The sequence below is a fragment of the Leucopleurus acutus genome (assembly GCF_964270905.1).
Source record: "Leucopleurus acutus genome assembly, chromosome: 17".
Taxonomy (NCBI): Eukaryota; Metazoa; Chordata; class Mammalia; order Artiodactyla; family Delphinidae; genus Leucopleurus; species Leucopleurus acutus.
The window spans coordinates 9,255,451-9,282,464 of record NC_139159.1 but is presented as its reverse complement, the minus strand read 5'-3'; the positions used below and the strand labels follow the sequence as shown (position 1 = coordinate 9,282,464).

Sequence of the window (27,014 nt, the reverse complement as noted above, 5' to 3'; positions counted from 1 at the left end):
ATGATCAGAGCCCTCAGGAGCTTCCAACTGGTCTTTAACTGGTTACTTCAAACCTTGTTTCACTGTAGTGACTCTGAGACTTTCCACAAAAATCTGAAACACATTCAGTTAGCCAAATGCTCTTGAGAGGCATAGGTTGGAAAGAATTCTAGGAAACCAGAATGAGGAAAATAGATACATATTAAATACAGTTCAGTCCTCAGAATAGAAATGTATGATTTCATGTCCCATGAAGATCATAGGAATGACATTTCTCATGCAGGAAACAGGTGTCAGATACGGGATTAATGAACTAAGGTTTCAATACATAGAGCATCGCCAGGATGTATCCCTCTAGTCTTTGAAGGACCAGCCCGGGTAGGGCAGGGACAGGCAAAGAGCAGTTGTAGTAACAACAGCACCGTTAGCAACACAGAGCTATTGAGTGCTTCGTGCCAAGCACTGCAGAATATTTTGCCTACATCCCCTTCCTTTGCCAGATGAAGGGAATCTTCTCTCTGGCTCCAGCATTTTGTCTGTGCATTCACCCCTGCCAGTGTTTGATCAATGGATTCTTCCTGTTGTGTTTACCCACTTCAGACGTTGGAAGTGTTCATTCGTCATTTATTCATTCACTAAATATTTAGTGCCATCACTCTGCTAGTGACTGGGACCACGGAAATGAACAGGGGAAAAAAAGGACACTATACCAGCCTTCAATGAACTTTCTTTCTGGAAGGTAGACAGACCAGAGACTCAATGACTCTAAAACAGTGCACACATGGCAGGCCATCTGGTAGAGCCTGGGGTGCATGAGATGTACAGGTCTACGAAATGCTCTCAGTGACACATGCACAGTTATTTAGTATAACGTGTGTCATAAATTATAAAATACATAACTACAATATACAATTGACATTGTATTATACTATATATTATATATCATGTTAGATATATTGTATCTTATATATATCCAAAATCATTATATTTAGGTGAGTTAACAATCCAAATGTCAATCAATAGGGGACCATTAAAATAAACAATGAAACACTGATGCGCTGATATGGAAACAACTCCAAAATATATAATAAGAAAAAAAAGGAAAGTCTCAGAAGAATGCATATCATATGCTGTTTTTTGTGAGGTGCAGATAAGAATACAGAGTCACATTTTCTTATATTTGCCTAAAGACACTTTGGAGTCATACGCATGACACTAAACAAACAAACAAGACAAAACGGGGAGGGTTGCCCGATGCGGAGCAGAGATGGGGGCCCCAGGCAAATGGGGACACAAGGGAAGGAGGGAGGATTTTCACCGTACACATTTTTATGTTTCTGAATTCAGTGAATGTATTGTCTATTTAAAAAAACTAAATTAACATATCCTGGAACTTTTGGAGGAAAGATGTCTACTTGTGGACCGTGGCCGGTGGATGAAGAGTTGGTGGGGGAGGACCCATTCCCAGCAGAGTGCTGCAGGCCGGGCTGCAGGCTCGCCTGCCAACAGGTCACACTCTGCATGGGTGGCAGCTGGGCTCCTGTCCGGGAGGGTCAGGAGACCAGCGTGGGAATCAGGCAGGGGCAGGTCATGAGGGCCTCAGCTGACAAGGTGCAAATTCGGATTTCATCTCCAAGGTGACGGGAATCACCGAAGGGTGATCAGAAGGAAAGTGAGTAATCACATCTGCACTTCTGCATCATGTCTCCAGGAGCAAAGTGCAGGCGTGACACTGGGCGGGGCAGAGCTGGGGCGGGGAGACTGATACTCAGATAACTGGCCATGCTTCAGGTGAGGTGGAGATCCCGCAGCCTTGATCCCGGCTGCTGCCTTTGAAGATGTTGGCATCATCCCCTCCTAAATGAAACGTGCCCCTCCCCTCAAACTCCCACAGCCTTTCCTGGGATTCCACTTGATCTTCAACTTGGTTTCGCTCACAATTGGCAGGAGGCCTCGGGGAGAACTGAGTGGGGTGCGGATGCTCTCAGAGCCTGTGTGGGACCCTATCCCTTCTTTCTGAGCTCTGCTGTTTTTGTCTGTTTCCATCAAGCTTGTACACATTTCCTGTTGAATGCTTATGACTGGGATTTCGTTTCTTCCAGTTCCAAGCCCTGCTGTTAGGCGGGACAATCATACAGGTGGTGTCCACCATCAGAGCTGTATCCGCGGGTAAGTCAATCAAACACTTCCCTCTCAACTTGCCAGAGAACTGCTGCCCTGAAACCCGTCTCCACCATCCTGGCCGCCCTTGCCGGCCCCTCCCTGTGTCCTTCTAGATATTCCTGGGCCTTCAGCAATTATAGGGGTAACCCCTGGAGCAGCAGGGCCTCTGGGACTCTGCCTCATCTCAAAGCCCTTCGCCTGTTTGCTTCGTTGTTGCCCATGCAGGGGCTGTTAAATCTTGCAACTGTTACTTTTTCCACTAATAAGACATCTCAGCACATGCTAAGCATCTCAGCACACGCTGAGATACAGGAAGTATTCCCATATCATCAGATTTTTAAAAATCACAGTTCTAATCATTGTAGACATATTCGTATGAAATAAGTGGAAAATAAAAGAAAATTATATGCAATCAACCACAACAATAATACATAATTTGATCGCTGTGAAACAAAGTCAGGATATATTTCATTTTAACATAAAAAGAAAAAATATTGAAAATCCTGTCTGGCAGGTATATTATACAAGAAAAGTCAGAGATCAGCAACTTATATTTTTACTGCTGGAAGGCTGAACAAGATAATGAGGACTCTGTATGCAGGTGGACAGCTCTGAACGTTCACTAAACAAATGTGTTGAGGAATTAATTTATAAGTGACAAGTACTTATAGGTGGCAACATACACTTTATTTTGTACTTTTCTCTAAAGTAGGTTTTTAATGTTAGTTCAGCTTCTTATCATATAAATACTTTCACCTTGCTGTTCATTTGAATTGGAGTTACTATGGAGAAATAACTTTCTGATTCTATAGCATTCTACCGCATTCTAAAAACTTGGAAATCATGCCATCATGCCACAAAATGGGTTAGCAATTTTCTATGCATTTTTTAAAAGGAGGGGAATCTGTTCACACATGAAGAATTCTAGAAAAATGTTTCAGTGTTACAAAATTTAATAAGAACTTTTAGAACCTAGGACAATTTCACCTTAAAATAGACTGAAACATTTTAAGAGAAAATTTGCCTCCATGTTTTTTTTTAAATTCAGAGGCTTAAACATATACAGTTTGCCACAATTTCATATGTAACTGCCAGGAGAGTAAAGAAAGACCAGAGAATAGGGAAAGATTGATAAACATACATTGACAAGTGACAGCATATAGAAACCAAGAATAATCAGATTCCCTGTTACATTTCTGAAAGAAAATTCCTTAGCATTGTGGTCCAACCTCTTTGAATTTAGGGTAGAATTTGCCTTTCATTGAACTAGAACACTAAAAGACCTTTGAAGTATTTTATTCTAGTCTTTAGTCTTTCTAGAAAATTATAATTCAAATATGCTCTAAAACACTATTTTAAACCTTGACATATGCAGGTTAAAGAACAATAGTTAATAAATTATGTAAAGGCGGGTAAGACTGCTACATTGGTGGCTCCAAATGAGCCATGTCTCCTGATACTCTCACCTTTCTAGAGGCCCCTCCCACAATGATACTGGGCTTGGTCACATGACTTTCTGTAGCCAATGGGACAACAGTAGACATTACTCTCAAGTAGAGGCTTGATAAATGCTTGCATGTTGGGCTTCTCTTTTTGGAACCCAGCAGCCTGGCTGCAAGAAAGTCTGTCAAGTTTTCTTCAAAAGAGAAGCCATGTGGAGGAGAATGTGGGTCAACAGCCAGCACCAGACATATAAGTGAGGACTTCTAGAATATTCTAACCACAGCAGAGCTCCTGGTGGAAGGTTCACGTGAGTGACCTGGCTAGTACCATGTGAAACAGAGCAATCCAACTGAGCCCTGCCCAAATTCCTGAGCCACAGAACTCTAAGTAACACACTGATACTGTTTTAAGTAATTACAGTTTGGAGCAGTTTGTTACACAGCAGTAGATAACAGATACAGTAAGTGTTAGCAGGGACTCCTAAAGATCTTTCTGGAAATAATTCCAAGGTACATTCTTCATTGACATACACCTCTCGTACTTCTGTCATCTATTTATATATTATTGAGCCTGTCTTTCTCATTCTGACTCTAACTCTAACCAGCTGGATAGAAGAACTGAGATGGTTGGTTCATGTGAAAAGTGTTGTGAGAATGGCTTTATTGTATATTGACTCCAACAAAATGCCAAGTCCTTGTCGGATCTCAGAGAAACAGCATTCTTGAAGATGGTATGTATCTTAAATTAATTCCACTCCACAGCGTGATCAAACTGTGGCTGGGACAGTCTGGTGGAAAGAAAACGTCTTTAAGGAATTCCTAGCACATAAGCCTTCTGTGGTCCAATCAAACCATTGCCTCTCTGTTTCTCTATATGGAACTGTATCCTCACAACCAATTTCAGGCACTAAAATGTGTAGGACTCTCTGGAGGAATTTGTTTTCTTAAGAAATAATTATTTGAAATATGAGGTTTATTAGATTGAGAAAGACATCGGGTGTATTTTCATCCTTCTTTCTTTGGAACTAACATGACTTAATAAAAGAATGCATTAGAAGTAGTTGCAGCAGTAGAAGTATATTAGGAGAAGAGCCCACAGTAGTGAATGGGCAATGCACCACTTCTGGGGGATGGTGGTACTATTCCACTGAATTGTGGGGATTGTATCTCAAGTTAGAAACTACAGCAACTAACTGGTTCTAAAAACAAAGTGTCTGGATACCAAGAGGAAAAAGATGTAGTTAAGCATAACTACCGTTAGCATCATCGCTGCTATTTCCATCGTTTAAAGGATGTTCTCTGTGTGCTTATCTACGGCATTATCTACCGGTGGGGGTGTATGGACAGAAAGTTTAGATATAAAATGCCATTAAAGAGAGTCCTGATCGGACAAACGTGATACTTACAGAGAGTAGTATTTGGACGGCACTGTGGATGACCTCCAGGTACTGGAAGTCGACGATGCAGCCGGTGACGGAGACATACGTGTAATCGTCCATCATGCCGTGGGCTGACGGGGGCAGCACTCTTCGGACACAGCCAGGCCCGTGTTCCCGCCACCACGACCGGTGTACAGAGATGTTGAATGTCATTAGATCTGTATCCTAGGATATAAGGAGACAAGAGAGCAAAAGGAGACAATCATATCGCATCATATCTTTGATTTTCACTTTAGGAAGAATTCAGGATGAATGAAATTGTTGAAATGGTTTAAATTTCAAGTAAAAAGTGACAAAAGACAAAGTTAACATTGGTGACATGTATCATATGGCTAAATGAAAGAGCTCATTTTTCACATCGGTTATAGTTATTCAACGTGGTATATATGATATAATTCTTTGAATAATAACATTTCAAGGTTAGCACACATCAAAATTCCAGAGATGACATGTTTATATAAAAGTTCCTACGTTTATTTAAACATTATATTGTCCACATTGAAATTTTCTTCTGTACTTTCTTGTTGCTCTATTGCCATTGGCATCACCATCAGGCGCTAACATTTATTGAGAGTTTTTTTTTTTTTTTTTTTTTTTGCGGTACGCGGGCCTCTCACTGCTGTGGCCTCTCCCGTTGCGGAGCACAGGCTCCGGACGCGCAGGCTCAGCGGCCACGGCTCACGGGCCCAGTCGCTCCGCGGCATGTGGGATCCTCCAGGACCGGGGCACGAACCCGTGTCCCTTGCATCGGCAGGCGGACTCTCAACCACTGTGCCACCAGGGAAGCCCTATTGAGAGATTTTTTGCCTGCTAGACATTGTTCTGAGCACTTGTCACACGCTATGTGTTCTTGCACGTACCATCATCATCCTAACTTACAGTAGGCTGAATAATGGTCTCCCCAAAATACATTTATGTCCTACTCCCTGGAACCTGTGGATTTTACCTTATATGGCAAGAAAAGGACTTTGCAGATGTGATTGCATTAAGGGTCATGAGATGGGGGTATTATCCTGGATTATCTGATGGGCCCTAAAGATAATCACATGTCTCCTTATAAGAGGGAGGCAGAGGGAGAGTAGACAGACACAAGGAGGAATAGAAGGACAGTGTGACCACAGAGGCAGAGCTTGGAGTGATGTGGCCACAAGTCCAGGAATGTTGGCTGCCACCAAAAGCTGGAAGAGACGAGAAAGGATTCTCCCTAAAACTCCAGAAGGAGTGCGGCCCTGCCATCTTGATTTCAGCCCAGTGAAACTGAGTTTCAGACTTCGGCCCGAAGTCTGAAAATAAGCTATGAGAATATAAATTTCTGTTGTTTAAGACACCAGGTTTGCAGTATTTGTTGTATAACAATCATAAAACAACAACAACAACAACAAAACAAAACTAAAACAGGTGAGGAAAGAAAGGCAAAATAAATTTCCCAACTTCGTTAATAAATAAATTAAATGAACTGCCTATGTAGTGGTAGATCCAGACTTGACCCTATGCAATCTGTACTTTTAGCTGTGACGTGATGTTATCCCATTACCGACTATGTTCCCCTGCCCAACCCCTTACAATTCCTCATACCCTGAAGGGAGCTAGATCCCTCCTCCCAAGTTGTTTCCAAAAAATGCCACTACAGCTGAGCAAAAGAACAAAGAAGGCAATCCTTGACTTTTACATATCAAAATAGGCTTTCAGAGCTCTACACAGAAACACCAGTGCAGGCGTTTAATTCTCAAGAGATGCCCCTTAGTATTTGCAGTGTCAGCCATGAAGAACTAAGGCTATAACGTTTTTGTCATAAACAATAGTTTGAAAAGAATAGATGAGGAACCAGACTCTTGACTCCCAGATAAGCTAAAGATTACAGCTGCCCCTGTGGAGTAGGAAGGAAAAGGTGTGATGATGGAGAGATGGCAAGGGTGCCTGTGGACTGTAGGCCGTGGACCGGGGACAGTGGATCGGCAGGGGAGCCGAGGACGCAGGAGCAGGTCCATTTCCCAGCCTCCACTCCACGCGAGTGTGTTGTCACTGGTGCCAGGGGGACCTGTTGAGTGGACACCACACGTGGCTTTTGCTCAGCCGCCCAGGGGCCACCCACCGATGGTGCAGCACAAATAACGCACATCTGTGCATCCCAGTGTCCCTCGGAGGACAAGTCCCCATCTCAGTGGCATAGGACACTCCTAAGTACTGGAAATTGGGAACTCTGAAAACTTAGGGGAAGCCGGTGTGAAATGTAAGTTCGTGAACTTTGAGGTGTCTGGGACTGAATACAACAGCGTGGGAGCCCCTCACCTGCTGTTACTCCCTGCTGTATGTGGTACCCACATTGCAAGGTAAGAAACATTTCCAGTTTAGGCTGGTAGGCAGTTATTTCACAGTTTTAGCTTCTCCTCAACTCAAGTAATTCAAGCACCATTATAAGTATGCCTCTGATTAAATCAATAATAAAACATTTTCTATCTTTTTTGTTTGTTTTTTTTGGTTATGGTTTGCTGCACATATCATTCAGTTACCTTCACAGTTACAGAATTTTATGGATAATAAAACATTTTACATCATCTTTTTTTTTTTTTTGGTTGTTGGTTGGCTACATGTATCGTTTGCAGTTACCCTCTAGAGGGAAAATATTATAGAAAAATATAATTGCTTTCGCAAGTGAATTTAGTTTCATATAAAGCAATTTACCTACAGGCAAACTGCATGCTGCTCCCTTTCCCGGCCAGCAGATTTAATCTCTTATAGTTAGTCTTGATCACTACAGAAAAACGATTATTTCCAATTTTAATAGAATTCATTAGGTTCAGGATAAACTAGTATGATCTCAAAATCCATAGCAATTTCTATTCTTTACGCATTCTTACCTAGTGGCCTTTTCTATTGCAGGACTGTAAGTTCCTTTCAGTATGACTTTGACTGAAATTTATATTACCCAAATAAAAGAAAAGTGAATTTATGAACTAATGATACATATTTGTTACACTCACAGAAATCTCTCAGTGCAGTTCTCACTTGATTTGTTGGCACTGTAACATATTTATAAACTGTTCTATTCTTTGCAATGACTGCATTAAAATTTGAATGAGAAAATCAATAGCATCAAATTATACTTAAAGTTTAGACCTCTTAAATTTGGTATAAAATTTTATCACAAGTTTGTGTCTGATTTCTATCTCCTTCAGTAGTTAGATTTCAAACATTAAAAAACACCTTAACACATAATAAACTCAATTTCCTATGTCAGGCATGTCAAAGGAAATGCAACTCAGAAAACTATGATCTTTTAATAAAGAAAAAGTAAATAAATAAATGCAGAAGTTCATTTATTTTGTTGACATTTTGGCTATCATATCAAAGCGTGTAGTTTTCAAACACACGGGTTAGTGCTAAACCATAGGTCAACAAAGTAACCTTAAAAATAATTGAGCCTCTCATTTCTTTTCCATTTCTTGGAATTAGAATATTATCTGAGAATTTAAGCACACCATGGTTAAGAAAATTGACAACTGATGTCTTTGCCATTGTCCTTAGAATTTAAGAGATATGGATAACGGTATTTGTATTTATGCAAGTGTATGTGATTACCAAGGGACAGTTTGTAAAACAAGGAGGAAGAAAGCAAGGAGAGAGAGAAGAAACATGAAGGGTTTGGGAGGTGTGAGGACAGCCTGGAGAGACAGAGCATGTCCAGGCCAACAGGAGAAAGAATTTCAGGGAAGTTGGTAATGCCAGAGGCAAAAACTCCTCCTAAAATAAAACAAACAACAACAAAAAACAGCACTGAATTTGCTGAGTGGTGGGCAACGGGGACCTTACAAAATGCAATGCCGGCAGAGTGCTGGGAGTGAAAAACTGCATTTCAAGGAACTGAGGGGATTGAGAAGAGAGGATTCGGTGTTTTTCATGAAGTTGGGAGTCCAGGTAGTAAGAACATGGGGTGGACAAGAGTCAATCCGTGCGTCTACTCACACTCGCAAAGTTATGACTTAAAATTATTCCAGAACACTGTTTTTCCCTGAATATCTACTCAACTAAATACTAAGTGTTTAAAAGCCCTTTCATCTCATTAGTGTGAATCTCAAACTTGTTCCCATTTTCTTCAAGTACTTGAGTAAAAAAAAAAAAAAAAAAAAGAATTTCCAGAATTGTTTGAAATGCTCATTGTGTATGTGGATATGCCTGCCCACATTTTATTCCTAGTAAGTGTAGCTACAGTATTGGAATCGGCTCACACCCTGAAAAATTCAATACTCACTTTCTATTACAGTAGACCACTATATAATTTTTCATTAATCAAAGAACTAGTCTTTCTCTTATTCTTCTTTGTTCTTTTAATCATCTGCTTTTTTTGGTGTGTATCTAATTTAATTTTAGCTAATCCTCTTTATTTCTAGAAATGGACTCCCAACTACTAATAATCATTTTTTTCCTTTTTCCTTAGTTGTGGCTAGAAGGGTCATTGAATCCAATTTTGTATGGCTATCTACTCTGTCTTTTCACTGTCTTTTGTCATAAGCCAGCCCATCTGCAAGTGAAAATGTGACTTTGAAGAGATGTCCACAAGTATGTAAGAAAATAGATTTTGCTCAATTTTAGAGTTAGCTTTGGGTTTACATTTATATAATTAAATTCATGTCAGTTGAAATTTCTTTTGAAATACTGTTTATCTCAGAATAGGAATTAGAAAAATTAAAACAACTGTCTTACATTTCTAATAATTTTCTTTTCACTGAAGCACCAAACATTTCAGAGAGTACTGTAGATCTATATCATAAAGGACAAACACAGTGCTTGGTAGTGAGGTTTACGTGTTTGGAGCCCATTATACAAAGACTTAGCATCAGTTTAATTACTGATATATCAATAATTATATGTTATTTTCCTATATTAAAAGCAGCTCTTAGCGATAAGCTTAAAAGGTTTTCAAGCTTCCATTTGAAAGTGTTTGTCAGTTACTGTTGCTTTCTTTTCTTCTTTTTTTTTTTTATAAATTTACTTATTTATTTACTTTTGGCTGTTTTGGGTCTTCGTTGCTGTGCGCGGTCTTTCTCTAGTTGCGGTGAGCGGGGGCTACTCTTCATTGCAGTGAGAGGGCTTCTCATTGTCGTGGCTTCTCTTGTTGCGGAGCACAGGCTCTAGGCGTGCAGGCTTCAGTAGTTGTGGCACGTGGGCTCAGTGGTTGTGGCTTGCGGGCTCTAGAGCTCAGGCTCAGTAGTTGTGGTGCACAGGCTTCGTTGCTCCGCAGCATGTGGGATCTTCCTGGGCCAGGGCTCGAACCCGTGTCCCATGCACTGGCAGGCGGATGCTTAACCACTGTGCCGCCAGGGAAGCCCCCTACTGTTGCCTTCTCAGAGAATTCTTCCTGCAAGCCATAGCACATCATAATTATTTAGGCCCATGCCACTGGTGTTGAATATAAAGAACAGTCTGCAGAGTGAGGAACAGCCATTGATCATTTTGATTTTGTTTCTTATCCTTACAACTAGGTATTGATAGGGCTTTTCTTTTCTTTTTTTTTCTTTTTTTTTGGTACGTGGGCCTCTCACCGCTGTGGCCTCTCCCGTTGCGGAGCACAGGCTCCGGACGCGCAGGCTCAGCGGCCATGGCTCACGGGCCCAGCCGCTCTGCGGCATGTGGGATCTTCCCAGACCGGGGCACGAACCTGTGTCCCCTGCATCGGCAGGTGGACTCTCAACCACTGCGCCACCAGGGAAGCCCAGTAGTGCCTTTTTAATTAAAATGTTTTTTACATGTAAGTTACACTTAAAAAAACATGTTACCAGTTTTATTTTTTGAATTTTTTTTTATAGAGCAGGTTTTTATTAGCTATTTTATACATATTAGTGCATATAGGTCAATCCCAAGCTCCTAATTCATCCCCACTTTTGATGTGCATCAGGTCCATAGGGCAGAACCAGGTATGTCCCTGCAAAAACAGCCTTTCCAAGCTGAGCGTTTGTGCACAGAATGCAACAACATTTCAATGCAATGGAAAAAACCATTTCATGCCAGTGATGCCTCAAATATTATTTGTGAAAGTATAATGTACATTCCCAGATACTGACATTTATGGTATGTAATTGCTGCACCTGATGACACTAAGATTTGCCTACAGATGATTTTCTAACAATAAGTGTACCTGTTGCTGTAATCTATGAATTTTAAACACCTGTAGTTTACTTAGCTAATTACCAAGCCCACTCAACGCATCTGGCTTCTCTGTCTTTGTGTTAATCAATAACTATTTGATTACAATGTTATGCCTTTTATGCTAATTGGGATTTTGAGACCATAAAATGGTGCTACCTTTGTGTTTCATGCCTGTACTAATGTGTTATATAGTTTGTTGTATTCAGAATTCATGCCGCATGTGCATGTATGCACAAATTTTACTTCATTTGCACAACAGAAGTGTTTCTATTCAATCTGTTTTTTGCCAAGTTTACTGTCTGAAAAGAAAATCCTTGCTTTTTTTAAAATTTTGGTTGGAAAATTCCTTGTTTGAGAAAAATAGATGTTTGTTTTAATCTGGTAGGCTTCTTTAAAAAAAAAAAAAGGAAAAGTCATATGATCCTTTTAGTTGTTCCCTTTTTGAAAGGTAGCCGGATAAATAGAATAATACTGGTATTTTTGATCTGTGTATGTAGCTGCTGGTGTGGTTCAAAACCCTCTGCAAAAGAACACTGTTTTTTCTCAGTTGCTTCCTTTGCTCAAATAATCGTGAAGGCTGGAAAGAGGTCTGATTAATTGCAAACTTGGATGTGGTAAAAACCTCTCTGGCAGGTTCTTATCTCTCACCGCCAATCTCAAGTTTCAGAGTAACCATCTTGGAAGGCTTGCAGGAGGGAGCCTCTTGGGATCTGGAAATTCCAGAGACAAGGACTCAAATGCAGAGTTGGATTTCTATTGTAGCAGCTCGGTGTGTGCACACGTGTTCAGGGGGGCGGGGGGGCTATTCACTTTGCTGTGGGGCAGGCGCTGAACTGAGAATAAAAGCCCACATCTGCCCACGATATTCATTTTGAGAGTACTGTCTCTCTTCATGTCTCCACAGATCCCCTAATATGACTGATAAGTAATCACACCAAGTATAGAGATGCTTCATGTCAGCATTAGCTCTCTGCCTTTCGTCTAAACAAGATTAAGTGTCACTAACCAGATATTCCACAAGTATATAAGGCCCAGTGGCCACAAAGGACATTGTTTATTTTATCACTATTAATTCTTTAGGGGGGGAATGATATTTAAGGTCATTTTTTTTTAACCCCATGGCTGAGTCATGGGGTTTTCTTTCCTAGTGTCCTAAGGAGTTCAGGGTACTTCCAAACTATTAATTAATTCATATTATAAAGTGAATTCTTACTAGCAATGATTAATCCCAGTAATTTAAATTCCCCTAAATGAAGTAAAGACCACTTTTAGCTCTTCCTTAGAGTTGAATTTGAAGCTTTCCAAAGAATATTTGAATCCTTTTCAATTTGCAGGTCATGGGGAGACATATTAATTTCTGGTTGTCCTTACAGATAGCAACTACTCTTAAAATATCAACCTTGTCCAAAAGCACACTTAGCTACACTTTCCATAAGTACCTAGATGAATACACACACTATTATCCCAAGTAGAAAACCTCTTCCCTTTGACATTTCTGCAGCTGGCCACCAAACAACCCTCTTGCCATGAGCTGGGATTATTTCTGTGGGGCAATTTACCAGATGGCATCTTCAATGGATGTTGGGTAGTTATCGTAGCTACATCGTTTGTAGTGTCTAAAGTGCAACAATGCCTGTCTATGCTCTGCCCAAGGAGACTTCAAACAGTGTAGGTTTCCTCCTTATAAATAAGATAGTCCTACTGTACATATAGATCATTATAAATTTAAACATCTCATTAGGTCACAAGATCTTCTCTGAGAATGAATGCATCAGTTTTTCCTTGCTCATCTCTTTAACAGAAATGCTATTTATAGTCATTGTTCTCTATTCATCATAGTGCAAAAATGTCATATTTTCTTCATTAGCACCTTGTAATCTAAAAGTATACAATCTATATTAATTATGATATATTGGTGAATGCAGAGCAAAGGTATTTAGAACTACTTTAATTCAGAGCCATTTATGTAGGAAGTGACTCACACAGTCCGATACAGTTTTCCTTTAAGAATGATGCTTTGAGGGGCTTCCCTGGTGGCGCAGTGGTTGAGAGTCCGCCTGCCGAGGCAGGGGACACGGGTTCGTGCCCCGGTCCGGGAAGATCCCACATGCCGCATCTGTGAGCCACGGCCGTTGAGCCTGCGCGTCCGGAGCCTGTGCTCCGCAACGGGAGAGGCCACAACAGTGAGAGGCCCCCGTACCGCAAAACAAACAAAAAAAAACTAGACAAGCTCTCAGCTGATTGTAGGACAGTGATTCTTAGGACTTAGTCATCCCAGAGCTTTTCAAAGCTTCTCACATGTATGAAAGTGTCAAATGTTAGTTCCCCAGAGAATGCAACCAGGCTCGTGGTCAATGCAAAGCTGCCAATGAACATAATTAAAGAACTTTAGCGACAAGAATAGGGTCCATTTTTAGCATGCAAGTTACTTCTGATGGTTCTTAGATTTTTAAGGGCGTGATGGCAGATCCTCCCTATCTTTCTGCCGCACCCATGCTCCCGACTCTACCCTCTGCCACCCATGCCTCTTGTCCCACCACTAGGAGAAGCAGAATAATGTGCAGGAGACTGTAGGGGGGCTCGACTCATACAGGAAAGGAGAGGGAAAGATAGATTCCCAACAAGCCTTCTCTGACCGAAGCTTCCACGTCATACACAGGTTAAACACAGCACTGCAAAAATTCCAAGGGTGGTCCTATGCCTAATATTTATTGGAAGGCAATCATAATATTCTGATCCTTCTGGACTTATGAGGTGGGAGTGGCAGCAGCAATGTCTACTTAATGACATTTGTCTATTGTCTTTGTCCAGACTTGGACACAGCCAGTTCATATTCAATAGTACACCTGCTTTTTTCTGCTAATGTGAGTCCAGCTTTGTAATGAGAGTACTCTACGAACTCAGCATCCTACCTGCCCCAAGAAGCAAAACCCTAGCCAGTGGAGAAGCTACCACTATTGGCAAAGCTTTGTGTCTTCTTCCTGCTCTTTGACCCTTTTCACATTGTAGTTTAATTTATCTTTTTATGGCCTACCTTACCCTCTGATTTTATGTTTCTCAAGACCTGGCATGCATTCATTTTTGTAAACACAGTGCCAAACAGAGTGAGTATGTAATAAATGTTCATTGAAGGAATTATCTGTTCTTAAATAAAATAAATGATACACACTACTATATATAAAATAGATAACCAACAAGGACCTACTGTATAGCACAGAGAACTATACTCAATATTTTGTAATAACTTGTAAGGGAAAAGAATCTGAAAAAAATAGGTATATATGTATGCATAACTGAATCACTTTGCTGCACATCTGAAACTAACACAACATTGTAAATCGACTCTACTTCAATAAAAAAAAAAGAAAATGTAAAAAAATACACACACTTTAAAATCAAATGGTCAATTCTGAATGTATTAAAGAGTTAAACATAAAATATAAACCATAAAAGAATTAGAAGAAAAACATGAATATTTATCTTAGGGTGAGGAAGTACTATATAAACAAAAATAGGAAAGGAAGAAAACAAAAAGAAAATTATGTAGAATAGACATGATAAGTTTGCTTTAGACAGCCCCTAATAAGAAGGAGAATTGGGGCTTCCCTGGTGGCACAGTGGTTGAGAATCTGCCTGCTAATGCAGGGGACACGGGTTTGAGCCCTTGTCTGGGAGGATCCCACATGCTGCGGAGCAACTAGGCCCGTGAGCCACAACGACTGAGCCTGCACGTCTGGAGCCTGTGCTCCGCAATAGGAGAGGCCGCGATAGTGAGAGGCCCGCGCATCGCGATGAAGAGTGGCCCCTGCTTGCCACAACTAGAGAAAGCCCTCACACAGAAACGAAGACCCAACACAGCTAAAATAAATAAATAATTAAAAAAAAAAAAAAGAAGGAGAATTGGCATTGGAATAAAGAATTGACTGCCTTGTACCTGTGTTATGCTAGGCTACTTTGAAAAATGGTTTTGCTACAATTGAATATTTTCAACTACATGTTAAAAGGAATAATATTCATGTAAATTACACTGTGTTTATGCAGATAAATTGCTTTAATACATTGAGGAAAAATGCTGCATGAGTTAAACAAGATGCTTTAAAATGTCTTCTAAAAACTTATCAAAGAATAATTGGTTTGACCATATTTTTCAGAGTTTAGTCAACTAGCCTGGTGTCCCTTAGGTGTGATCCCAGACTTAAAGTACTAGGGAATTACTTATTTGTAAAATATGTAGTTTTTCACTCCACAAGGATGTAACAAGAAAAGGTTCTTCTATTTAACCACAAGCCCTTTTTTTGCTGAGGTTGTTTTACAAGTAGTGTGTCACACTAACCAAAAAAAAAAAAATCCCCAATCATAGGTTTAAGGAGTCTAAGAGATAATGGATAGAAAGTCATGTTTTGGAAAAGCCATAAACTTTATTCTTATACCTGTAATTTTTGCCATCTGATTCACCATCATGAAGATTCTGGGGGGTAAATCACTGTCTAGTAAATTTAAAAGGTTTGAAGTTCTATTTACAAATCTCATTTTCTATACTCACGCAGAAATGCATATTCATAGGAAAGTAATAAAACTAAATACTTCTTTAATAAGAATCTTAATCTGAATATGTAACTATTGACAGTTTTAAATTAACTTAATGAACTCAGAATCTGAAATTAGCTCTTGATCAAAGTATCTGGATAATGGTTATTCATCATTTGGTATTGTAAAAATACAACTTTAATTACAATAAATTATATGACAAAACAAAACACAGCTTTAGTTTTTTTAAAAAAAAGACTCTTGTACTACGATTTCAATCTTATTAGGCAGAAATCACTGACTGGCGAAGCAAAGAGTAAAGCATAGACAGGCATAAAAATCACATTTCAAATTTGAGAAGCTTAATGTGTTATGGGGAATAGGCTCCTACTTCTAGGAAAATGACTCAGTGAAGTATTTCCAAAATAAATACTTTAGCTAGAAAACGAATATTCTTTCTATAGGTAAGTGTGACCATTTAACAATTCAAGCCACAGAATGTCTGACTGAATTGTGGCCTCTTCACATTTAAATTTCTGGGCGTGACGCTATTTTCAGCTGTAGTAGTCAGACCCTCATTTGTAGTAAAACTCAGTGCTATCTGTCTCCTGATCAAATGTTCTTCTGCTACGGCAATTTTAAAGTAGAACTGAAACTACAATAAAACTGTGGATACAGCCTCCTTGCTAATTTTGCATATTAGACATATCTTCAATAGCAGGTGTTAATTTCTAGGTAAATTCTGGTTGGGCTTCTTTTTAATTAATTAATTAATTAACCTATTTTTGGCTGCACTGGGTCTTCGCTGCTGTGTGCAGGCTCTCTCCAGTTGTGGCGAGCAGGGGCTACTCGTTGTGGTGCGTGGGCCTCTCATGGCGGTGGCTTCTCTCGTGGAGCACGGGCTCTAGAGCACAGGCTCACTAGTTGTGGCTCACGGGCTTAGTTGCTCTGCGGCATGTGGGATCCTCCTGGACCAGGAATTGAACCTGTGTCGCATGCATTGGCAGGCAGGTTCTCAGCCACTGCGCCACCAGGGAAGTCCCTTGGTTGGGCTTCTTGAAAGATGATTCCTAACAGCTGCTATTCTCTAAGCGTTTTTCTGAGAATTCCAGTTTCCAGGCCAAAGGGAACAATTCCCCACGTGTCTGTGAGAGTTCTGATGCCAGCTCTTTAGAATGATACTAATCTCTATGCCACAGATTCATGTATTTTTTAATCTACTTCAAGGAAAAAAAAGGACATAACGGCCCATTAGGAAACATTAAATCCTAATCATTTCGTTAACGTTGTCTCCAATGTGTGTTCTATAAAGTTGCTCACTTTTATAACTAAGATTCTTAATGAGCAACATAGCTTCTAAGGTTGTGCATCTGCCATCAATCCATTATCAGGAAAGGACTAATCTGCTGTCCTAGCAGATGGATCAGAAGTCCTGTAGGGGTAAATTAACCCCCATTCTTTATTGCTGTGTCCTGCAGATTCACAGAGCATTTCTACATATGATCATATTTGATTCTTAAATCCAGTCAGGAGGATGTGTATTAGTATTCTCATTTGTTTGAAGGGCCTGGCAGGGAAGCACAGCATCTTTTGTATCATGGACCAGAAGGAGCTGTGGGATGGGATCTCTTCTTATCGGGAAGGTCATTGGTTGTCCGTGCAGCTTCTGGAGGGATGCAGTGGGGGCACTGACGTGCACACACTCAGTCAAAATGACCCTGGGTTACCTAGTTCCGATTTTTGGTTGAGGAGTCAGTGTTTCAACCAAACAGCAGTTACATGGCAGAGGAAGGTGGCAAACTCAGGCTGCTGACTCGCTCCTTGTCTTTTTTGTTACGTCTTATGCCAAGTTCTTTGAAGGCACCAATGCTAACAGCCTCTACATCATATTCACAGTAAATGAGGAAGGTTGTTGAGCCTGTCTCTTTATGCCCCATCCCTTCCTGGCCCTGGCCTCGGGGAAGGTGACTACCCTCAGCTCTGGGGCGTCCTGACTGTTGTCTATGGTAAACTTGTTGTCCTATTAGGTGGCTGTTCAAGGGAAAGGCTTGAAACCCAACTCCCACAAGGCAGATGTGGGAAAAATATCCCCTACAGGACTAAAAATTTTTTGATTTCTAGGAAGCCACTATAATTGCTTTTTTCTGGACATTTCACAGTAGCATAACCAGAAAAACAACAACCATAATAGTTAACACGTACATAGCGCTTACAATGTGTCAGCCATTGTTCTTAGCATTTTATGTATTTTAACTGACTTAATCCTCACAACAGCTCCTGGGGTAGGTGATGTTATTCTGCTGACCGTGTAGCTGAGAAAAAGGAAACAGGTACCCATGTTCCAGTCATGAAGCCTGGAACAGCTGCAGCCTTCCTGCTTCCAGTTCTAAATCAATACTGCAACATTGTCATTCTCAGTTACAATTGAATATACTTGGGCTCATTCTTGGTATAAGTAATTTGCTTAAATTGATAGCCAGTAAGAAGCAGACCTAATTTTGGAAGCCAGACCAAAGTGGCAAAACAGACATAGTAATAACCTGGGTCCTTAATGACATCACCTCATCATCAACCAGTTTTGAGACCTGCTCTACATCTGAGCTTTGGGATGCAAGATGCTAGATGCCCTTAATGCCTATGGCACTTTGAGTCAGAGTTTCTGTTACTCCCAGCATAATAATGGTCCCAAGGGATCCAAGAGTCATATTTTAGCACCGACTATGGACGCAGCTACCTGTGTTTGAATTTGGCCTTGTGACTTTGGGTCAGGTATTTTTTTTTTCCCTCTGAGGGAAAGTATCCTTTCCCTTTTTCATTTGTAAAATGGGAATGATCTTGGTACCTATTTCATACGTGTGGTAAGGATCAGATGACATGATATATACAAAGCAGTTAAAACAGTGCCCCAAGTAGAGCTCGTATTCACGAATATTTAGTGAATATTAGTGACTTTAAACATTATTATTATTATTATCATTATTTTATTATATTTATTATTGAGCCTTGGTATTTTTCTAATCCATAAAATGTGAATAACAATAAACTTGTAGGGCTGTTATGAGGATTAAATGACATAACCCATATAGAGTAAACTTCAGCAGAATATTTGGAATATAGAAAATGTTCAAAGAAATCTGGTAGTTTTCTTTCCAATTAATTTTTTCTCTTAAAATAATATACATGTGATATAAAAGATAAAACAATTACTAAACACTTTTAAAGAAAAAAAGCAGTCCTTTCTATTTTATGAGTAAAAGCTATCATAGCATATTGTTTTCTTTAAGAAATTATATACACTAAAAAATAATACTGTCATCGTTTATGTAAAGATTTACTCCTTCAATAAACCAGTCTGAATACGAACTTCATACTTTTTTATAAATGAAAACAAATTATAGTCTGTGCAAACTGCTACATAAAAAATGCCATACTATTGTACAAGCAATTGTTCTATTTCTGAAATGAAAAATGGAGACATGTCTGGCAAATTATATTGCTTGCTGAACCATAAACTTGTATAGATCAAATATCTAAGTATAAAAGTTAAATATCTAATACTATACCCGGAAGGAAATATACTATCTGGATAAACTGAAACTGTGATCTGTAAAAATCTCGGGGTTTAAGTATAATTCTGGTTGAAATAAACATTAATAATAACCACCTGATTCTAAAAGAATTCCAAATACATTACAATTAGCTTTCTAGTCCTCTCAGAAACTGATGAAGCTTTCTATAGAAGCAATAAACTATAACTCCATTTGCATTATTAAATTTAGTAATAGAATGAGGGCTTCTATATATCAAAGTCTTATTTACTGACACATAATAAACCATAGAACTGTTTACTTCAATCTTTGGGACTTAACAAATTTTAACCTAACAAGTTTCATTTAGGGGATATTCCTACTAATTGAATAATATCCAATTCATAATAGACATGTTATGTAACCAAATGCAAACATTAATCTCAATAATTCTTAGTGACATTGTGCTTTCTCCATAAATATTTGTTGAATAGATAAGAACACAGGAGTAGATAAAATGCCCATTCACACTATAGCTGAGAAGACCCAAGATGTGCTCAGCAGAGCCAATCAAGTTTTAAAGCCCTCACTCGTTATCATGCACGGAAAGCCGAGGATGAGAAAAATCTGAGGAAAGGCTCTCAAAGATAAAGGCTCAAACTAACAGACAGAAAAAAAAAAAAAAAAAAAAAAAGGCAAGCAACTTTGAGAAAACAGATTATGCAGGGAGAAAAAAAATCTACAAAACAAAACAATTAGGAACATGTATAAACCCCAAATAGGATGCTATTAATGCAGGACACCCAAATTTTAAAAAAGAGCATTTGAAATTAGAAACATAATAGCACACCTGGAAATTAAGTAGAAGGGTTGGAAGATAAAGTTTTAAGAAATCTCCCTGAAAGTAGAGTAAAAAGACAAATGAATGGAAAATAGAGAAAAGGCAAGAAGCTAGAAGATTGATCCAGAATACGCAATGTTTGAGTGATAGAATTTCCCATTAGAACACGGAGGACACACAGCATGGAGGGGAGAAAATTAGCAACAAATGATTTAAGAACATTTCCCCAAAATAGAGGTCATAAGTTTCTAGAAAGAAAGGGCCTGCTAAATGTTCTGCATGAGATGCCCTGTTAGTGAAGAGTCTCACGTTTCCCAGAACTCATCCATTGCCGGGTCTAAAGACCTCTCAGAATCTCTTGAGCCAGACCACAACTTAACTCTCAGTGCCTTGAAATATGAAAGACTAAATCCAGGAACTCTGAGTGATAATTTAATTGAAGAATAATAAAGCAATATAAGAAAACTCCCTGGACGGTCTCATATTATTTAATAAGCCCCTTAAAGACAAATAGGAGGGGGGAATTTGTCAATAATGTCATATTCATGCAACTTTTTAGAACATTCGTCATCAAAATGTGATATACCTTCTGGGCTGTTAACTTCTATGAAAACGGTGTTTGTGGTTCCAAATGGTGCCAGGTGCTGCCAGTGAAAAAGGAATAATTCTTAAAGCCTTTCATACCATTTGACCAAATCATCGTTCTCAGCCACAAACGAACCATACGATATGTTCTTCAGAATTTTCAGACCCTTTAACTTTGAACTCAAACTAAAACCTTCCCTAAACAAAGCATTTAAAAAAAAAAAAAAAGAGTAGCAAGGATAATCCCTGTTTAACTTCCTAGATTCCTTCCATTTATCTTCTATTCTCAACGATTATTTAATTAATCCCCATTTTTGCAAGTTATGTTCTAGCTGCTAAGAGTATACAGAAATAAAGGAGAATTCTTGGTCAAGATGGTGGTTTGCAACAAATATAAATGCACTTTCGTTCCCTCCTTAAGCCACCAGAACAGTCCTAAGAGTTTTAAGAAAAGCACACAGGTACTCAAGGATGAAGCCAGGCTTTACCTTCTAGGAGCGAGGCTAGGAGACTCTCTCCTGGGGTATCTGACAGCTGGAGAGCAAAGCCAAATCCACCCTAATATGAAGGAGGTGGCCAAGAAGACTCACGGAATTCGTCGAGATTTTGAGCAACCCCTCCCTGAAGACAGGGGACAGAGACCACGGCAAACAGGGGAAAATGAAGTGCTTGGAAGAAACAGACACACTAGTGGCAAAGACGGCTCTCTTTCTCCAGAAATAAAAGACCATCATTCATATCCACAGAAAGCAGAGAGAAAAGTATCATAACTATGAATAACTATGAAGTAAGATGAAGATTTTGTAAAAAAACGACCTTTTGGGTACTTAAAATATTATGGTGTAAATAAAAAGCTCATTTAGAAATGTTAGACAATAAAGTTAAAGAACTCTTCCAGAGAAACTCCAAAGAAGTTTAAAAAGTTGTTCAAGAAAGGAAAAGGGTATGTATTTCACCACATCTTATCTGCAAATACCATTTTTACAGCCATAATAAAATAAACACTGAATAAGAAAAATAATAAGAGCAAACAAAACAAAATTCACCTTGCTAATTTGCAAGAGTAGATGTGAAAACCTGTATTTAATGATTATCTTGCTGAAATGGTCTGTTGATCTTAAAAATCTAAATTAGAAAATGATTTTGTTAAAAAGAAAATGAGAATTTGCTTCAGAGAATACCTAGTGAAAGATGACCAAAATGCTAGATACTATGAGATTAAGCAAATTGTCTGACTTAGTTAACTGCGGTTTTAGGTAATATACTTTTAATAAATTAAAGTAATGAATGTATGTACTGCTTGCAAGGTAGAGGAAATTAAATTCAGTAGCTCTGTCATGGAACAATACCCCTATCCCCCCAGCCCAGAAAATAATGAGCTTCTTTGGAATATATTACCCTAATGGAGCTCATTCCCATGATGCTATGGAATGAAAGGAATGAAATATTGGTGCAAATGTAGGCAATCATTAATGCTGACAATGTGATTCAGTGAAGCATAACTCCCTGTCGTTTTTATTTTTAATTCTTCTATTATTATATGGCTTCAATGAAGTTTACATTGATATTTTGCAGAGGTCTTAATAGTTCTTAAATTTGACTTAGGAATCAAAACGAAACAACCAGCTAAGCTTTCCAAGAACAAAATTTTGGAAACAAAACTTTAAATATTGCTAAGTGGGTTCTACAACAACAGAATCATTTAAGAGACCAATTTAAACTCAAACCACCTAGAATTTTCAAAAATGGATCTGTGGCTAAAGACAGAACACAGGCGACAATTTACAAGCCTTTAAAGTGCTGGCCCCTGACTCTAACTTGCAACATGTAAATCATCTAGAAAACTCCAAAAACCATGTTTGTCTCAGTCACTGGTGTTCATCCTCGGTAATACAAATAAAATAATTATTAGTTTGATCAGGAAGCAAATTGTCCACAGGCACTTGTCTTTCTGTACACACTATCTGCATAAGAATCTAACTTTCGGACTTCCCTGGTGGTCCAGTGGTTAAGACTGCCCACTTCCAAAGCAGGGGGTGTGGGTTCAATCCCTGGTCGGGGAGCTAAGATCCCACATGCCAAATGGCATGGCCAAAAAAAAAAAAAAAAAAAAAAAATCTTTCAAGATCAAAATAACCAAATATTTGCTTCTAAAATGTCCACAATTTTCAGATTAAAATATTTTCCAATGCATTTGACACCCCTCCCCCATTTCTGGAGAACATTGTAATTGTATGGTCTCCTGTCTTAAACTGAATGATTTCTGAGTGGAATGATATCAATAATATTGGTTTAGAAGTTGTATTTTTATGTCACGTATAATAATACACAGAGGACATATTCAAAGTCTGAAATGAGTAGAGGCAGCCATGACAGAACTGAAAATTGCATCATTGGATTTGATGTTCTACATTCATTCAACTTTCAACATTCTTTGGTTGCAGGCCTTCAAGTGCAAAGACATTGTGGAGATGACCCAGAGGAGTGTGGACCTGAAGATGCTTTTTATCTAGACATGAAGACAAGCATGTAAAGAACCCGACTGTCCAACATAGCAGAATGGAGGAAGCTCTCCAGTGGGCACACAAGCATACATGGCTGCCGTTCACCCATAGGTGCTTATGTGGAATTTGAAGAAAAAGATGCACCTCTGGATGGCTGCAGCTCTGTGCAACCTGGGAGCACAGGGGCAAGTGGAGACCGTTGCATTCAGCCCCATAAGTTACTGCTTTGGAACTGCAACATCAGTTCCAAATGGGCACACACAGGGAGCCTTCCTGGAAGAGGTGGCATTTGGCTTTGGAAGAATGGGCGGCATCTCAATCAGTAGAGAAGCCTGGGAAGTACAGTCTGTTTCTCACTCTGGCCCTTTTCTCAATGATGGAAACGGGGATCCGAGACTCATTTTAAAGAAAGCTCATTTGAGCAGCGGGGGTGAATGTACCTGTCACATCATCTTTTCCACATGGCACCCTGCTGCACAGGACTCTGCCAGTTTAGTGCCCCCATTTATTTCCTCAATACTGAAAATAGGATTTTACTTTTATTTCGACATAGACGGAGCACAGGAGGGATAGTCAATCGCCCATCTTTGGGGAGTTTCACTTGATCCACATTTAACTGCCCGGCAAGTTTTTCAGCTGTCCATTTGAAGGAGCCCCTGTGTTTCCACAACCCATGAAACATGTAATGACTAAATTTGAGATTTTTCTAATTGAGAGTTAGAAAGCATGACTAAAGCATACGTGACCATAGTAAACTGGTGAGTGTAGGCTGGGCATTTTTGACAAATGGCTGGTTATGTGTAGTGAAGAAGTGAACATTAGACACAGCACCAAACGGCGACTCCATCGGTCTGATGCCATGTTTTTAAACACCCAGATGGCCAAATCCTCACATCCATGGCATGAGAGCAGCATTATGAATCAAAATAAGAGAAAGGATGCTGGGACCCAAAAGTGGTTACACTACAGCGATACAAGGCTTACAACCTAAGCAACACACGGGGATTAATGAAAGGTAAATCTGGCTGGATTTAAATGCTGACCTTCGATGAAATAATTTACCTTCCAGCAATCACAGATGGGTTTACAGGAGAAAAGACTAGCTATGTATAATTTTACGGCTAAGAGAAAGGATCAAAATGCAAACATAATCTTTAGAATGAATTTGTTTCTGGCCAAGAGCACCACGGAGCAGTTAGGGTCCATAAAGTAAATGGATGGAAGACAATGGTATAAAAATATAACTTTTTTAGTTTGGAAAATATGGTCTGACTGATGATGAGTTTTTAAAATTTTGCCTGTGACAGAGAAAGTCTACCATCTTCAAACTATGTTGAAGAATCAATCAACAATACATAAAACAACAACAAAACAGTTAATGGATTATTGCTTAAAAATGTGGTGAGGTCAGTTTATTTTTTTAAAAAAAAATACCGGGTAAACACTTGTGCTTCAGATCATGTCTTTGAGCTTTTTACACAGAACTTGTTATTTTTACATCTCTGTCTTCTTTGCCAAAGGTGCTGATAAATAGGTGATTCAAGGTTTAAAAAAATGCATGTCTACCGACTTGACCATTCTGATTGAATTAGGGGCTGACTGGGGAAAGAGATTATATTTCCGGGAGCCTGTACAGTATTTCATAGTTCATAAATCACTTCCACATTTGAGTGAAATTATCCTGAGGCAATTCTGGAAAATACCATTTCTCCATTTTTTAGCTCAGGGAACTGCAATGCAGGTTGTAACAACGTGACTCCAAGCACCAGCATTCAAGCTGTAGACTCGCGCACCTTCTCTGAATTATCAAGTAAGTTCAAACCCAAAATAAACTACTTCAGAGATTTCTTCTCCCTTCCCCTCCACCCCACACTTTCTCCAGTTGACTGTTTAGCATCACAGAGCAGTGGACTAAGCTATCTACTCATTCTGAATTTCAAAATCACCAGCAAGCTATTAAATAACCAAGTTTCTTTTTCAAAAAACTTTGCTCTAAAAATGTCAAGATACTACGTAATAATTCATAGATTACCCATGTTTCCATTCTGCATAGTGGTTAACTTTGAGTAGCATAAAATCTGTGAATTTACCTTTCTGTGGTATCCTACCACAAAGACCACAGTTCCTGACTAACTAATCATAATTTTGGGTATGTTAATAACAGCCAAGCAAAGTTAAAGATCTTCCTTTAACAATACCCAATTAAAGGACAAGGCTGGGGCTTCCCTGGTGGCGCAGTGGTTGAGAGTCCGCCTGCCGATGCAGGCGACACGGGTTCGTGCCCCGGTCCGGGAAGATCCCACATGCCGCGGAGCGGCTGGGTCCGTGAGCCATGGCCGCTGAGCCTGCGCGTCCGGAGCCTGTGCCCCGCAACGGGAGAGGCCACAACAGTGGGAGGCCCGCGTACCACAAAAACAAACCAAAAAAAAAAAACACCAAAAAAGGACAAGGCTGAATAAACCGTGGGAAAAGGTTAGGCGAAGATCTTAAGTTCAACTTACAGACCCCTCCATCTCCTACCGTTCCTCCCTCCCCCAACAAAACTAGGAAAGTAGGTGGAAGAGAAGCAGATATTTAGAAGCATTCGCTATGCAAAGCTTCCCAATTAGTTACAGCAGCAATTATTTCATCAGAAGTTCCACAATATCAAAAGCAGTTTATTTCATTAGCACTAATTCCATTTTGAAGGGCAACGCCAATTAAAGACTTTTAATTGAGCATCATTCATGGTTTCATAGAGATTCTCAATGTAACTGATTTAGAATGAAAAGTATAATTATAGAGAAGTCCAGCAACGTGCTTTATAAGAATGAAATTAGTATTTTCCTTGAACTTGTTTGACCTTTTTTCAACAGCTTTTGTGGGGTTACATCAAATTTCTAATTTGCAAAAAGTAGGAAGCAAAACTGTGAAAACGATTTTAGGATAAATTATTAAGAAGTGGTGTGTAAATATCCTGAGGAAGGTCACAAGGAATCCAGCATGTGTCTCACAACAAGAACATCTGGATTTATTTCTCTGATTAGGTTCACAGATGGAGAATAGATGGAAATAGTCATTCAGGACTAGTTCTTAAACTGGCAAAATCTTAGGCAATATTCTTATTCTTCAGGTAGAAAGAAATTTGAACAACAGATAAATGGCTTAGAAACTACTTACATCATACAGTCCCTCAGTGGCACTCATTAATAAATTGATGTCAATCACAAGGGAGGTTTCTGGGGAAGTGTTGCAGGGTTTCATCTTTTTATCTGTCCTCTTCAGCATTTTTCCAATTACTTACATTTCTTATGTAAAGAGACGGAGAGCAGACTCCCCCCACTCCATTTATAGTTGAAGTTAACTTCATGATTAGTAAATATGCTGAATCAAAACTCTCTTCACAGGGGCTTCCCTGGTGGCGCAGTGGTTGAGAGTCCGCCTGCCGATGCAGGGGACACGGGTTCGTGCCCCGGTCCGGGAAGATCCCACATGCCGTGGAGCGGCTGGGCCCGTGAGCCATGGCCTCTGAGCCTGCGTGCCCGGAGCCTGTGCTCCGCAACGGGAGAGGCCACGGCAGTGAGAGGCCCGTGTACTGAAGAAAAAAAAAAAAAAAAAAAAAAAAAAACTCTCTTCACATGATGTAGCCATGGGCTGAAATCTACCAAGTTCCTGTTTAATTGGAAAAATATAAGGTCCTACACTTGGCTGTACACAGAGGGGAATTATGTAGCCAAAGAGTCTTAGGAATTCGATTCAATAGGAATTCCATATGAGTCATTAATACAGCCTCAAGAAAAAACAAAACCCAAACATGATCCTAGGCTGAATTAATAACAGCAAAACATCTAGAAGTGAGAGGATGGCCGTGCTCTGCCCTGTGC

General features: G+C 39.5%; 1 protein-coding gene across 1 annotated transcript in view; it reads right to left on the bottom strand.

Moving 5' to 3' along the window:
- The window catches only part of NKAIN3 (sodium/potassium transporting ATPase interacting 3), a gene marked incomplete at both ends in the record, with an annotated part of 508,659 nt that overhangs the window by 136,035 nt on the left and 345,610 nt on the right, over window positions 1-27,014 (bottom strand). The window contains one exon of the mRNA XM_082859081.1: window positions 4,991-5,188. Coding sequence (XP_082715207.1) covers window positions 4,991-5,188 — 198 coding nt within the window. The remainder of the gene's footprint in view (window positions 1-4,990; window positions 5,189-27,014) is intronic.